The 17,100-nt window shown below is 36.3% G+C and overlaps 1 protein-coding gene across 3 annotated transcripts in view; it reads right to left on the bottom strand.

Moving 5' to 3' along the window:
* Positions 1-17,100, bottom strand: part of NF1 (neurofibromin 1) — a 179,053-nt gene that overhangs the window by 85,373 nt on the left and 76,580 nt on the right. For all 3 annotated transcript variants that reach the window (XM_064523066.1, XM_026106924.2, XM_026106931.2), the window contains 11 exons: positions 13,434-13,577; positions 10,687-10,770; positions 8,193-8,383; positions 5,838-5,944; positions 5,507-5,574; positions 5,187-5,262; positions 4,487-4,644; positions 3,647-3,820; positions 3,006-3,128; positions 2,630-2,704; positions 1,235-1,366 (listed from right to left, as the gene is read on the bottom strand). In XM_064523066.1, coding sequence (XP_064379136.1) covers positions 1,235-1,366; positions 2,630-2,704; positions 3,006-3,128; positions 3,647-3,820; positions 4,487-4,644; positions 5,187-5,262; positions 5,507-5,574; positions 5,838-5,944; positions 8,193-8,383; positions 10,687-10,770; positions 13,434-13,436 — 1,191 coding nt within the window. In that variant the 5' untranslated portion in view covers positions 13,437-13,577. The remainder of the gene's footprint in view (positions 1-1,234; positions 1,367-2,629; positions 2,705-3,005; positions 3,129-3,646; positions 3,821-4,486; positions 4,645-5,186; positions 5,263-5,506; positions 5,575-5,837; positions 5,945-8,192; positions 8,384-10,686; positions 10,771-13,433; positions 13,578-17,100) is intronic.

Below are 17,100 nucleotides of genomic sequence, written 5' to 3'. Positions count from 1 at the left end.
ACAAAAAGCCTTTGCACCTAAGATGGAGCTCAGTTGGTTTGTGAAAGGGATCATGCTGCAATTGCCAACAACAGCACTGGACACGCAGACCCAGACAGGTCTCCTCCAGTCCTATATTCTTATGTGAAGCATGCTACCTTTTGTATCGGAGATGAAGTGCTGTGACTGCAACTGTGGTAACTATGCACAGAAAAGTCAGAGCAAGGAAAGGCTTTTCTGCGGTAGTTACAAGGGGTCATACTTACAGCAACAGAGGCCCACTGCCATGCAAAACAGTGACTGGTTGGCATCTGACCATGAGAGCGACAGCAGCCATTAAGAACAGAAAATAAGAAGCAGAAGACAAAGCACCACCAATCAATGTCAGAGTTGCCATTAAAACACCCCTGCTATTTTCTCAACAGATGAATATATATAGGTAAAAAGCAAGTTAAACACGATGTAGCTTTCAACTAGGGATATTTTGCTCATGTTCTTTCATATGAGAAGCCCAACAGGAATATTTTTATATGCTGTTGTCGGCCTTCTTCTAAATGAAATATCCATCACATCTGGAAACTACAATTCAGAAAACCAGCAAGTTAACCTGACACATTGAAAGTCCCACGGAAAGTTCAGAAGAAAGGCAACACAGCTGCACATGAACTTATTAAAAAACACAATTAAAAAAAAGCATCTGGATGAACTACAAATTTTAATTTATCCAAGATTTCTTCTAAGAAGATCAAAAGTATTTATTTCATAATGCTTGAAAAAATCTTTATTATTTTGTTGCTGCCAAACAGTCAACTTGCTCAACAGAAAGCAAGCAGGACAAAAAAGAAATAATCATGGTAAAAGCATTACAGTTATGAAAATCTAGCATACAAAAGTATGATTTTTTTTCAGATTCAACAAAAATTGATGTATTACCTAGCTATTTATACAGCAAGAAAGCTTAAAATGGACAACTAGCCATAGAGGACAGTTACAGAAGGAATACTTCTGTGTCGCCCCTTTAAAAGCAGCATGAAAACTAAGAAACATACATCACCAACTGACTATGAACAGTTAGTCAATATACCAAAAACTGCAAGTTTACAGAGCATGTATGGTTCTCTGCTGCTTTTTGGATTGCAGTGTTTTACCCCCTCTAGTTTCCAGTCTAAAGTTAATGAATAAAGAAGCAGGAATGGAATGGAGACACAGAAAAAGCAACAGGTTTGTGTTTTAACAGCTTCTGTACATGTCTTACCGGCGTCATGCGAATTGCTGGATGTGCACCACAACCTTGAATAGCTTTATGAAGTGTCTCACTAAACATGCTGCGAAGCTCCATGGAATGACAGTACACAGCATCAATCTTGGGCCACCAGTCCAATGCAGACTAGAATTAAAAGGCAGTAATGCTCAAGCAGTAAACTGGATATAGATGGGTGACATTATGATTTATTTTTAAATCTGTAACAGTTACAACAGCTATGATATAATTAACTACCTTTAAGGATAGGAGTAGTTGACTCAACATTGCAGTTCTGTTAACTTTTCACTCTAGCCACAAAATTGGTAATATTTAGGTGAGTTATGACAAAAGCCATACTTCCAAGTTAGCTGCTTACTGTATCACATCTCTTTATGAACAACCACAAACTCTGAAACCATGGCAGACTTTAGGATACAGAAAGCTAGTAAGCAATACTTCAAAACAAACATTTAATATGTACTCAACTCCTTGTGATATACTGAACAAAACAGAATTCTGATATTGTAAATGCTTAATAATCTCCGAGATACTGTATAACACAACATATTAAATATAACAAAGCATAGCACCTATTTTGAAAGTGCACAAAAAATAGCAACAGAATTATACTTACAATAACTTCACTATTTCTGCTCCAGATACACCATATCTTAGAGTAGCATGTTCCCCCCTGTTTGTCAAAACGCCTAATACTTTTTTAATATAGTATTCTCACTACCATGTTGGGACAAATGAAGTACAAGAGATTATGTAAATTAAGTAAGGCTGTTGCTCAGCACTGAGGAAGCCGAACCTCACTGACCGAATCTATGTTCACAGTGATCAGGAAAATATTTCTAAACAGTATAAAGTCTTATTTCAGTGATATAAGAAACCAGAGTAACAAATTCAAGATGAACAGTTGCACAAACTCTCAAATTTTGGCACTCAGCATTTACTACTATTTTACACTACTTGAAATCACACTGGATCAAATCTCTAGACAAAACCATAAAGCCAGCTCTTCCCCTCAGTTTCCATGTCAATATACCAGAAGAAGTAGCAGATGATGATGTAACTACGCATGACTTGATATTGTGCAAGTTTCTCACACAGCAATAAAGCAGCACATAATACAAAACCAAAAGTCAAAAAATTTGTTATCCTATTCTATAGAGTACTTAAACATATTTGTATTGAAATTTTATACCAGAATACAAGTTCTCAGACCGGTAATCTAGCTGGAAGACAGAGCGAACAAAAATTTGAATGTCCTTCTTAGTAACAAGCAACTCTTGCTGCATGGATACAGGCAACAAGATTTGGTCTACTATTTAAATTCTATTTACTAACCAGATATTGATCTGAAGAGAAGCCACAGACTTCTTAAACACTTTCAGAACTTACATTTGTGATTATTCGGTGGAGCGAATTTACCAGTACATAATGAAATGTCGATGGGGAATTCTGTGCCAAGCAGATCTACAACAAGAATAATGCATAAAAACTATTTAGGAACACATATTTCTTTGACATCTCTCATAGCATACTGAATAACGTATTGGAGCCTTTTTATTACATTGACAAAATTGTCAATGTAAACATAAGAATGTCTAGCCAGCTAAGAACAGACTTATAAAAACATGTAGAGAGTTATTACTAGGGAATATTTACAAGGTTGAAATTATTTATGAACTTCCAATCGCTGTTGGCAAATCTTTGATAATTCACAGGCCACCAACAGCACGTGGAGAAATGACTTACCGGTAAGTAGTGTTCTCACCTTAAAGTGTTGGTTGTTGCGAGGGTTTATGCGGAAGCAGGAAACTAAGCAGTCAATCATAAGGTCTACATCTGCATTCTGATTGCCTCTTGAGAAAGGTTTGCTTGGATTAAACAGCAAATTCTATACATAAAATAATCAGATACAAAGATCATTCTTGTCTACTTTCAATACATCACACAAGAAAAAAAGGAGAAAGAAGCTACTCAAAGTTACAGTTTTTAACTATATCTAACGATATTTAGTACTTAAACCTAAAATACTCAAATCACATTCCTTTTAATTCTAGCTAAATAAATCAATCACTACTTCTAAAAAAAAGAACCAAACTTTTTGATATAAGCTTGTATTTTAATGTGCAGTTAAAAAAATTACCCAGTGCCATTTCAGCCATGAAACACTGAGTGAAAAACAGAATGCAGAACTTCAGGAGAAAGAAAGCAGGGCATAAGCAAAAATAGTAAGGGAGTAAAACGGAATGAAACAACTGAGTTGGTTTTCTACTGAAATTAGGAAAAAAAGCCAAAAATTTTCCACTGAAAAAACACTATGATATTCAATTAAGGAGAAGTACAATTTTTTTTAAATCATTTTAAAATTCAAATGTCTTCATTGTAATTAGGAAACTGAGATTTTTTTACCTTAAGATCTACTACCATGGACTGCACTAGTAGGAAAATGACAGAATTATCTTCCCAGTTGATATAGGTAGATGCTTTGCACAGTTTAACACAAGCAATAGCAGCACTTTCAGTCAGCTGTCTGCTTCCACTATGGCCTGCAAGGGCTTTCCTGAGATTGTCCAGGAACAGTTTCTGCAGAATTCAAATCAAGAATAGTTAAAACCAGAAATTTTGTAATCTATAGTCAGAGTTTTTAGATCCTTAAGTATTAAAACAAAAAAAAATGGTGCTTTCCGATCAGAAGTCAGGGATACTGGGGTTGCAAAAAGCAACTTGAGTTCATGCATCATTTTGGAGAAACATTATATTTATTAGATATTCATTTTGGACCTGCTAGGGCAATCTGGATGCCACAAAAATAGATGATTGTTTATGCTTTAACAAATATTTGCAGCCACACCAAATTCTGTATCTGCTGCAGGTACTGCAGTTATGCAACACAGTACAAACATTGCAGAACTGTAGAATGGGACAATACAGCCAGCTAGAAGCAATATTAAACTTGCTGCTTTTGGAGACAGTAGAAGCACAACACTGGGATTCAAATCTCCAGAGAACAGTACAAGTTCTAAAACAACATTTGCTTGGAACATACAGTCCATATGAATTATTGACAGGGAAAGAACATAGGTTAGGTTAGAACTTAAAAAGGATGCAGAAATTTACATATGGAAATGTAATGCACTTTTTAGGTAAAAAGAGACATAACAAAATATATCTTAAATATAGAATAAGCCAAGACAAGCACCTTCTAAAATTCAAATATGTATCAGAATTCAGATATTTTTCTTCTCTTACCTTGTTCATTTTTGTTTCTTCTACCACATCCTTTGCTATATCTTGGATTATCTCTGGACACAGGACTAGGAGTATGATTTGCAGGGGCCAAACTGCTGCTTTACGTTTTGTGCTTTCAGCAAAGCCATCCACTAAGTCAAACAACTTCTCTGCACAATCTGCATAAAATATAACCACATTCAGTACCAATTTTAATTACGAAGAAGTGAAAAATAAGTATAAAAGAGCAGCGGGATAGCTCCTCCTAAAAAGGAGAAGGTTCTGTTTTGGATGTTATTGACATGCTACTGGGAATAAAATGGGCTATAACCCAGTTAGAGCCATGATTTATCTGGGGGGGCAAGGGGGGAGTATCATCTCTTTTTGACTAGAGACAAATACAGGTGACTTTCTTTAAACCAATTTTTTAAACACCTATTAAAGAGTTAGCATCTTTTGGGTTGTATTTACTTGATTTGCAAACCAGAAACAAAACTCTTTAAAAGTTGAGTTGGGAGAGAAAAGAGACAAACTTTGCCCAGGCAAAGGTTGACAGAAATATGTTTCTTATTATGCACACTGCACAAGAAGCAAGGAGGACACAAAAAGCAAGTGAATGTGGGGTTCTTTTATGGAAAAACCTGCACTACTTTAAAGGGGGGGGGGGGGGGGGAGGAAATCAAACCAACTTTTGAACACTAAATCATTTGTTGTGCCTTACCAGCCATATCAGTCTGTGGTGTTTGATACAGCTTTGTGAATTCATCAGGATAGTTTTCCACCCAGTTCCAAAATGCCTGCAGATAACACAAACCTTTACATTCATCAACTTAGAAAAAAGTATTTTCTGCATCATGCATTTCAAGGAAGAGAGATCCCACTCCTACTTCTAATGACTCAATGTTTATTGCAAAACATACACGCATTGAAGGGATCTACCACCATATAATTTATACAAAACTACTGAATTACAGCAATTCCAAAATTAAAGATAGCCTGTAAATAAGCAATGAAGCAGAAGATAAATAATAAAATACTTGCCTTTTCAAGACTGTTGATAACAGCTAACTGAGCTACTTTCTTTAGGGCTTTAAACTTGAATACTGTCTCTGCAAAGGTAAAACATTTCTGTGTTTGAAAGAGAAACTTAGTTCTAAAAAGCAACATAGAACATTTATAGAAGACATCTGAAGTGCAAAGCAACTTATACACCAATACCGTTATGCTAATGAAATTTTAAAAATAGTTTGACAAATATATATGAATATTTGGAGTAAAATACAGCAATAAAAAGACATATATATCAATACCGTTGTGTAATCTTTAGCCATATTTAGAGATAAATATTTCAATACACAAGTTCACATCATACCTTGCAAGAGTCGTTTTAGTTTTGAACAATCCACACTGATATACTGTAAAAGTTCAATATCATGAACGTCAGCATTATCTTCTGAACATACAGTCAGTTCCTGTAATCTAAAAATATGCAAAGTAAACTAACTTCTCAGTGAGACAATGTCAGATCAGGTATGATTCTAAACATCTGAGTATCAGAGGAATACATGATCTCCATATATAACCACGTAAGACATTCTTATATGAACATCTCCAGGTTTAGAAATGAAAGACAGACCCTGCATGATGAAGATCTTTTATTATGATATTTTTATTCCATCCTCACTTTGAAAAAGAACCTAGAGACAACAATGATGAATCTAACAAGAGACCAATACCATCTGATGATACTCTGTTTATACCAAGATTTGCCTAAATTCTTCTGTTATTTACCATATTGTAACAGTAATCAGTGTCACCTTTCCATCTAAATATTAAACTCATGGAATCACAACACCTTTTGACTACTGCCCCTTAACAGCATGTCTTGCCCCATGCTAATTTCTCGAGGGCAAAGCAATGACTGATGGTACTTAATACTGTTGTGAGCTACAATTGCTCTTTGTAAGCTAAAGAAGCTCCAGGTTTTCCTGCCCTAAAGAAACTGAATCAACTTTAATCATACCATTCTAAGCACTGTGGTACATTTTCACACTTTTGTATTAAATAATTTACTAAACATCTCATCAGACCCTTAGCCACTAATAACTAAATCACATGTTCTCACAAGCTAAGATTGCCATGACTTGTTCCAAAGCTACAGATGTGTACTTGACATGGAATGCGATTTCTAGGACTACACACAAAAGCTGCTCTTCATTTCTTCAACGCCGGGGAAACTTAACAGCCCACGCTGGGAATGGGAAGGTCCCCACTGCTGTGCTTTTCGTGCCAAAAATCCCCCAGCTGCTGTACAAGGCCTAGAAATATGCCTAAACAGGAAGCACGGGTCAAAAGATCAGCAATGCTAACTGTCGGCAAGCTGACCCCTGTGGAGATTAGCAACAATTGGTCAAACATTTAACTATTTCTGTACAAGCTATCTTAGAGTAGAAAATGGGGAGTGGAGGGGGGAGTGTTCCAGCTCAAAATGATGGTAAAAGAAGGGTTTTGTAGCTTGAGAACTAGACTATAGACATATGAATAAGTATAGGTTCAAGACTAGATTCAAAGGCTGTCAAAAAAGTTCAAGTGAAAACTACCTCCTATAAAAGGAGCAAAAGAAATTATTTCCTTTTTCATAAGCAACTAAATATTACCAATTTATTGAGTAAAACTTAGTCCTCCATGCTAGCTGCCAAGTCTATGTTCTTGAAACAGAAGTTATTAAAAGCTTAAATGCATATATTTTCCAAAAATGTTGGAATGAAAGCGTATTCACATTGTAAGAATATAAATCATTGTTTCAACTAAATTGGCACATTCATTGCTATTTGACCATATAAGGCTGTGCAAGATTCAGTTCTAAAGAATCAGGAATGATGTTAGCTGTAACAATGTGCAATAAGAGGTATGTCACTTCAAGCAACTTTTCAAAAAGTATTTCAGTAATAAAAAGCATAATATACAACTCTAGTGGACTGAAACACTGAAGCGTCAGAACGACCTGGAATAGGGGAAAAAGAACAAAGAATAGACGGTAACACTGGGCCTGTCTCAATAGTGTAAAAGGCAAAGTTATTTTTATGGTTAAGTGTGGTGCAAAACTCAAGCAGTTGGAAGACAAATGATTCTTTTCCAAAGACTAACAAATAGTGTTTGAGTCCAGCTGTCTTGTCCCCCTCAGGCATAAGACAGACTTAAGGGAATAGCCTGCAAGCAGGAAAAATTAGGAAGGAAAACAGTCTCTGGGGCACCAACAAAGCTGCAGACAATTAGAAAATTTACATTCTAAATTCATATATAAATGGATATAAGTCATTATTTTCAGCACTCTTTTTTTCCAAAGCACCTTGCACCCACAGGAACTCATTCCACTTTGAGATACAGCAATATACTTCTGAAGTCATCGTTAGCTTTGCTCTACAATAGCACTTGACTTACACTTACAAAAGCAGATCGAAAAACAATGCTATATATATATAGCACACAGAAAATATGCTGACAGGAATCTATAATGGATATAAAACCGATGCATTTTATAACCTGAAATTTAAGCAAAATTTTGAAAGGCAGAAAGTGTTTCAGTTAAGAACTATCTGTTGAAATACCTTTTAAATAGTCAACATTTCTCAGATGCAAAAGGCTACAATTCATGCAGATGTTCTAGACCCCAGTATTTGTTTGGTTTTCTAAAACACTGGCCAAGCTAAGCTACTAAAGTACTTACCTGGTGGAAATGCGGCTGAACACAGCATTAAAATTATTGCAGCTAAGAGAAAAAAGAACCCCAGAGGCCGAATTGCGCAGTTCAGCTGCATGCTGGTTCCCTTCACGGTAAGTGTGGATGAAGTGGCAGATTTCTGGCAGCAACTGTTTTACCAGCATAGTCTCATCTAGTCGCATGGTATCCTTCGGTTGCTAAAAATAAACATTCAATATTCCATGAAACTTCATTTTGTAGGTTTAGAGGCAAAAAAATGGAGTGTCTAGCCACTAGTATCACAGGACCTGAATCTAAACTTCTAATTCTGCCTGCAGGCTACCACTGACTGTGGTGTAAGCAGTCTCCATAGAAAAGGCTTCTTTTCATTTCGACAATAACCCGTATTCACACAACTTGACATTTTCAGGTTAGTCTCCAAAACATGTAGGACACTAAACTGATCAATATCATCAAGTATCAAGCAAAATACCACACTATTTTTTGAAAAAAAGATACATTTCTGTTGTGAGGACTGTACCCGGTTGATCTGTGTAAAATATTAGCAGTAGAGCATTAAGTGATCACTGTTTGAATGGAAGCTCAAAGGGCAAAAGACCCACCCTCGCTTCTCTTTTGGATAGTATTCTTACCACTGTATTTTGATAGCAAATATTTTAAAAATGAACTGGAAAAAAGGTGATTCGCCTTCGCTCTTCCTGGGATTGTGCTATACGAGTCAAAAATGGCTCAACTTTCCTGCAGAATAAAAATCCAATTTTTGCCAATTTGCACAGTATGAAACATAAGGAAACTATTTACAAAAGAATTTGAAGTGAAACTTTGCTCTACTAAGAGCAAGTTTTAACAGAAGGGTCAACATTAAAGCTTTCTAAAATTCTACCAATGAATTTACCATAGGGAATTGGGAAGTTTCAGAGACTCCCACTTAGTTGACCTGAGTCCTGTTGCCATGAGAACTTGGTGAAACATTGAGCAAGAACAGCGAGCAAGAAATACATCTGAAGATATCACAGAACACAATGCTCTTTGTATAGAACTTTGGCTCAGTCTTATTAAACATATACGGGTTCAGCTTGCTCTCATTTGAACTGACAAAGCAAGAAGCATTCAGCACAATTATAGCCTGTTCAAATATCAGCATGTATCAGAAAAACACTGATGTTGCAAGAAACAAGATATTTTTAAAAAATTAATATAGTAAGTTCAACTGTTTTTTTGACTCACTGAATCAAATACAAAAAAGTACCAAAAAGAGGTATTAACTTTATCTTAAAAAGCTAAAACTATTCTACAAAATATATTTACCTGGATCTTTTGTGAATTTAGAAGAATTCACAATTATTCAGACTGTTTTAGTACTGTAATATAAGACACGCTGCTTGACAAACCTAACCATAATATGTTCATTACCTTATAAAGAAAGAACCTTCAAAAACAGTTGCAGGGAAACAGCAAAGAGCTTAGATGATTTCATGACATTCATCCAGGAATACAGCTTTAAAAAAAAAATCCCTTTCTTGTTAAAGGAATAAACCAGAGATTTACAAATTTTGCTCACAGTGAAGTTTGGCTTTGCAATTATACAGTTTAGCACAGTAAGCTGTACAACCGTTTACATCCCAAAGGTAAAAGCAAACTGCCTTTCAGCACAGCTCTGACTGGAAACCTCAGGATTGGACTCCCCGTGGAAGTTTGGATGTGGTTAACTAATGTAAACTAGGAAACACCTGCAAAAGTAATCTCTGGAATAGTGATAGCAAAGTTTCTGCTGTACATAAAATTACATGAAACTGAAATAACACTGCATAACCAAATGAAAGTCACAAGAAATCTTAAGAAAAATCAACATTGTCTGCAGAAACTTTAGCAGTATAACATTTAAATACTTGTACTGAATTATTTTCTACCTTTAACACGATAAACTATCCTTTACTTTTGAGGGATTTTTTGTGGGATGAAAATTTTTGCAAGTATCTGTTCAAAAAAATACAAAGTAAAATATGCCATAAGCATTCAAAGTTTATAAAAATCTAGTGACACTTGATAACGAAATCTAACTCTATTTGTGTTTGTGTAATTCCTTACTTCAGTTCACATACACGTGTAGACCTGACTACATTTGTCTGCAATTCTTTTTAAAGAATTATTCTAAGTAAATCATTGTTTTTAACTGCACAAACTAGCTGAGTATTGGGAAGGGCAAATCCAAGTTATTTGCATCTATTCAGTTTTAAAAAGGGTTCTAATTATTACTAAAATTATTATCACTGATTTTAGGCAGGAAAGAAAACACTCAACAAATCCTTAACTCATCGTTAATATTAATTACTTCATTTATAGGAAGTTTGGGGTTTTTTTTTTAATTAGCATCAATCCTACTTTTCTCTAAGTCAGATGAGTTTTAACTTTAATAGCAGTAATAATAGATACACAAGCATTTGACTTATACTAACTCATTTTATTCCAACTCAGCAATTGCTTATGCAAGACTACTCACCCCTGCCAGACATTTTTCCAGTGTATCCAAGATAATCAGCTGAGATAGATATAAATTCTTTTCAGCAGTTTCACCAAATATTCTCTAGAAGAAGAAAGGATACAGATTCATCTGAGGCACAAAAATTTAACTTGTTACACATTACAGCAACGTAGCAGAGTGGCACAGTAAGTTATGGCTCCTTTATTACTCTGGCTTTAAGTTTAGAAATAAAAGCAGTAAATATTAGATTAAAATACGAATTAAAACCTAATCACTGAAATGAAAAATATCCTGTCTGCAGTGACAGATCTAATAAGGAACAAGCAGTACCATAAAACAAAACTGGAGGTGCACTGCAGCCCCTTACCTTCATCTGACCTACAATTTATTCAGAAGTGAAGGTTATACATTTTCAGGAGCTATTTTAGTATCAATTACTGTTGATTTTTCCAATTATGTATTTCATTGCCAAAACCTTACTTAACAGAAGTGATGTTACCACAAATCCATACCTACAAACTTGTCCAAGTGCTGCAAAATTTAGCACAGACCACAGGAAGAAACACACATGAGACCCTCCAAGCAGATGCCACACTTTAGATAGGGGCTGTAGCTAGAATTCCATCAGGCATTTAAGCTAGCACCCAATTCTACTGTCAACAACAGGGACTAGTTCCAACAATATTAAGACTAAGACAACAAAACAAAGCAAAAAAGAGTTGGCCAAAAATATACTGCCTGTACAGGGAACAATGCAGAAGTCATCCAAAAGAACTTATATTTAAACTGCTTGGGAGGTTAGTTCAACTAATTGTAAGTTTCAGCAGAGCAAACCCTCAAGATTTTTTTCTGAACTCAAGAGTATTATGACAGTCTATTGGTTTGTTCTGTTCTTTTCTTTTTTCCTCCCGCCAGAGGAATCTTTTAAAAATATTGCTGATTCATATAGCAGCTCTCTCCATCAACCACAGAAAAAGTTAAGTCTTGCTCCTCAATGCAAAGCAAACAGGGCCATTTTTATTGGCATTTTTAGCTAATCTTTCCTCTTGAAATCTACATATCGTATACAGAAATTTGTTTTAATTGTATAGACAATCTTCTCATTTATCAGACAGTTATCTTAAACATCATCACATTCTTTCAGGTTTATGGAGTTTAATTAAAATAAATTCTCTCTCAAAAAGGATTACAAGTAGCTTTAAGAAGTCAAATCCATAACGGCAAGGCAGTATTTTTTGCTTTCTGATTTGATCAATCCTTTGTAGCATTACAGCAGACCTCCATCTCCATACAACTGACATCTGAAGTAGTCCACTGCAAACTATCTTGACAAAACCATAAAAATAAATATAGCTAGAGTTTGGCCAGTTTTATTACCCGTTTCTGGAGATTCCAAATGATCACAAATCACATGGTATCAAGAAGGAATGAACTCAACTTTTCTCGTGACAAATCTAAAACCAGATCCTCCATGAAAAAATCAAACTGCATCTTTCTCCTCTCAAAAGATTCCTAAACTTTCCATTTACCCAACTTGATGGTAATGACCATGACTTAATGGTAATGGTGACTTTTCCAGAGTGGGCACTCCAGGACAACCATATTCAGTTTTATTCCCTTCTAGATTTCTTCTCTTTGCTTCCACTGAAATCTATTTTAATTGACAATTTTAATGATGCTGATGAGTCAAATACTTTGTTGGATATCAGGAATTATTTAATGACTCCCTTTGAGTCACTTCAGAAAACCAGCATGCAGAAGGAAACCATCTACCAAGACACTTGGCTCTCAAGATTTCTCTGGAAACTCACAGAAAGATGTCACATCTCATCCCTTCATATCAGCCTACTGTCCTCAAGTATCATCATTAAGAACCAGTTTCATAAAAGGCTGAGACATATCAAACAAGAAATGGGAAAGATGCGTAGCGCACCCACCATCTTTCATTCATTTTTTCTTGCTGACTTGTAAGATATCCCTTTGGAGGTACAAGTCTATACTGGTGGCATTAGACAAGAAATTGTTTTCAAAGATTTTTCTTACATGGTCCTGACTGAAATTCATCTGGCTGTTAAAATACAAATATATGTGAGAGAGCAGCTAGCAGTTGGCTGGAAATACAAACACTAAACCATCAAAACAGCCTAATAAATTCAAACACCTTAAGTTTTAAATGCTTGTGCTTCATCTTCCCAAAACAGCTCCTAGCAGGTCATGCTCTGGCAGGAGAGAGAAAAAACTCCCAACACTGCTACACAAAGCAGCTCAACAGCTACTTTGCCCAGCTGCATTCCTCCTGTAACAACTTTTTGAGCACCGTTTCTCGAGCTTACTGGAACACCTCTTCATGCTATGGAAAACACCCTCCCTCACCTCCCAGTAACCACTGCTTTCTATTCGCTTGCACAGCGGGTACCTAAAATCGCTCAGAGACTGAATGTAGTATTAGGTGCCTTTATGTACCCACTCCTCAGTTCGCCACATACATTTCTAGCTACAGACTGTTCCCATGAATAACACGGAGGATTCCCCTTAATCACGACCTTTCTTTGGATTGCACTGCCACAACTGTCTTATCAGCTTTATATGCAACAGCTCAATGCTGTTGGTAAACATTATTATACATGAGGATGAAAACAGCAAATTTAAGTGTAAAATGCATGCAACAATTTGACTCAAGTTTCAAATGACTTTCTGCAGAGTTTATGTAATACGAGTAAATAATATTTTGAAAACATCCAGCAATCTAAAATTAGAAAACTTACCATGTTATTAACATTTTTTAGGATATTGGTGAGACCACTTATGACCAGGGAAAACTTGTACTTGGAAATGTTTATGAGACATTCCTTGTTGTGTTCCGTGCTGACTTTGGTGTGGGTATTCTGCTGGCCAGCTTTTATAGGAAGCTGCAAAAAGAGAAAAGTATTGTAAGCTTTTTTTTACATTAAGATTTACATCTTCAAGAAAGGATTCAAAATTTTTTGAGATGCCAGAGACGACTTTGAAAAACACTCCATAAAAAAAACTACACACACACTCTGATTATATCACTTTATCTATAATTATCTTTATACTAGAGATAAAACAAAATACTGAAGCTCACCTACTGCTTTTTCCTGAATTGAACCCAAACCTCCATTTTTGCTTACAAATCAAAGGTCAAAGTAATCAAAAGAAAGAGAAACTCAGAGAGATGCAAGTAACATGGAATCCTGAGAAAAAAGTTCCCTTTCCTGCAGAAGCTGGCTAGCTACCTACGAAAGGCTTTGCAAGGCCAACACCTGCAAGCTGCGAGCCACAGCGTGGGACAGAGAGGCTGTCGCACAGCAATTCACAAAGGGGCGAGCAGGAAGGCGGTCCCAGGAGCATCCTCCTATTCTCTCCGGGAGAAACCGGGCTAGAGGGACAACCGAGCCCCAGGATGAACCAGCAGTGACAGCCTCAGCAGTCCCGGCTGCATCCCCTCTGCTTCCTGACGATTTGGATTACCAGGGAATCCCCAGGCAGACACAGTCCATCAGTCACTTGATGAAGCCTTGGACGCACTTTGAGCACTCACGAACCACACACAACTAGAGTCCCGTGTTGGTAACCCTCGCTCAACACCCTGTGGTGAAAACTAGACTTCAAATACAGCTCTTTCTGCAAAGGTAAGATTCAGCATAAATGGTCAAAACCGAGATGTTAATCCTAAACCGACTGCGTGAACACCAGACATTGTTTCATGCTGCACTCAACTTCAAGGGTCACAAACTCATCACTTCCGAGCGCAGTCACTCCCCTGCACGTAGTTCGCAGGAACCAGCCACTTACAAGCTATCACACACAAAAGTGAAAAGCAGCTCTTTGCAAAAACTCATTTTACTGAAGACTGACTTTTTATAAAAAGCTACCAAATATGGGACAAAAAAGGAACCACTACTGTCATCTCTTCTTTATAAAGCATGTGTCATTTACATTTTAAGTGTGACTCAGGAATTCCCTTTCTATAGACATTTCAATTAAGAAGTGTTTTAGCGGATCTTGACTAGAATTCTCGACGAGCATACGTTGTGGAAGACTGGAAGCTCAAGGATGAATACCGCACAAATACTTTTGCACTGTAAAGGGAATCTTACAAAAAAACAAACAAACAAAGTTAAAGGAAGAATTCCAAGGAATTAACATCAGCTTCACAACTCCAGCATGCTCAAAGGGCTTTGGTCAGTATTTTATTCAGTTCTAGCCTCTTACCAGTTATATTAAAAAGTACATTTACTTTAATACAATCAACACAACACTGAGTTTCCTTTGGCTTATTAAAGAAAACAAAAAGCTAACTAAACTAAAAGCTAAAAACCCCCACAAAGCTAACTATCAAAAATTGTCTTCAACTTAGAGAAAACTTACAGAGATGATTGGGGCTACCATAACACTGATAATTATATTGCAGATTTTTATTGTCTGGGACTGAGAGGGCAAAGGAGGTAAATGAGAGAAATTAATGGAACTACCGATCCCGAGAAATCACTCATCTCCTTAACAGATCCAAGCTTACTCCTATCTTAGACCTCTCAGAAGTGAGCTGTGGTATCAGCTTCCAACACAAATTACAAAGCTTTCTGTACAAGCAAGAACTCTGGATGAGGAGAAAAGAAAAATATTTGGTATTTGTGCTATGATTCTCCTATTGAAAGAAAATTGAGAATAATTAGGTTTCACAGAGCTATCTTGAACATCAACATGCTGACTTACCAACCGTAAGTCTAGCATAAAACTTCATAAATTCAGCATCACTGTTTATTTTTTTAGCCTGATGCTGGTACTTAGGAGTCTTTGACTAACTAACAATGACAACACCAGAAAAGAGTTATTAAAGTATCTTTCCTAGAAAATGTGAGCATATCTTAACTACTTCCAGTGAAGAAAAAAAGCTTTTTTAACCATGAATCATTCTGAGGAACAGTTCTAGAATATCACAACTTCCAGATATCACAAAGAAAAAAATCAAGCTTTCATTATGCTGTTTTATTCTTGCCTAAGTATGTTATTCTGCAATATACCATCAATTATTTTGCAGAAATCAGATAGAGTCAGCGAAAGGGTATAATATTCTTCTATTAACAGGAAAACTAAATAACTGGTCTAACTCAAAAGAGTTAAAAACCCATGAAGCTCTCACAAAGGCTAAGCTTTATTATTATATATACTGCTGAAATCAGTCAAGTTCAACACAATACTCCTAGTCTCAAACTCCCCTGTAAAAGAGAGTTCAGGATCAATGTTTTAGGGCTCAGTCTTGTCTTCAAAACCAATTCCACCTGAATTTTCCAAAAGCGTTATTAAGTTTTTTGACATTACACATGGTACAAATATTGATACTGATTTCTCCAATTAACATAAGAAAACAAGCAATTTTCTCTGATACAGACAAGAAACAAGCAAGCAGCATTGTGCAGTGGAACATCACTCTCACCTTCCTAATAACATAAGCAAGTCAAAAAATAATTCTAACATCCAGAAGGAAGTTCTCTCACTGCAAACTTAAAATAGCTATCGTTTAATAGCTATTTTATTGTTCACAGTACTGAAATTGTAGCGGATATATATTTGGTGATAGAACTTCAAAGGTCAAGAGAAATTTCTAACTGCAGCTATCACTTTGCAATATTTCACTGCTCAAGTCAGATTTAATTTTCTTAATCTAATTGCTGAAGTGTTTCAAATAATGTAAGTATTATCTATTGTTTCCTTAAAAGGAAAATTGGTGAAGATTTTAGAAAGTTCTTAAAGATCACACCATGCACTGATTTTTTGAGACTATGGCCTTTACTAAGTGATGTGGACAACCTCAGAGCAACTTTAAAGAAAATGCTATTTTTTAAAACATTCAGCTGTATGCAACTTTTATAACAAGTTAAAACACTACGAAACATGAATTTCAGATTTTTGTTAGTTTAACATATCAACTACACAGTTAGACTCACAGAAAAGTCTAGGTTGGAAGAGCTCTGCAGACCATACGGTCCAAGCTTCCACTGAAAGCAGGGCTGCAGATTAGGTTACCCAGGGCCTGGTCAAGCCTGGAACACTTCCAGTGAAGAACATCCCACCATTTCTCTGCACAACCTGCTGCCAAGTTTAATTGCACTCACGGCAAACAATATTTTTCTTACATCTAGACGGAATTTCACCTAAGCAATCCTGTGTCTGCTGTCTCTGTCCTGTCGCGACACATCCTTGTGAAGAGAATACCTCCACCTTCTCTATAATTACTTTTTACGTATTAGAAGACTGACTAGATGCCCCGAGTCTTCTCTTCTCTAGGCTGAGCAAACCCAGCTCTTCTGACCTTTCTTCATTCATCAAGTGCTCTACCACTCTAATCATCTCAGTGGCCTTCTGCTGCACCCTCTTCAGTTTCTCAGCGTCCCTCTTGAACTGGGGAAG

Source organism: Dromaius novaehollandiae, chromosome 19 (genome assembly GCF_036370855.1).
Source record: "Dromaius novaehollandiae isolate bDroNov1 chromosome 19, bDroNov1.hap1, whole genome shotgun sequence".
NCBI classification, from domain to species: Eukaryota; Metazoa; Chordata; class Aves; order Casuariiformes; family Dromaiidae; genus Dromaius; species Dromaius novaehollandiae.
This window is presented reverse-complemented; position numbering and strand designations above follow the sequence as displayed.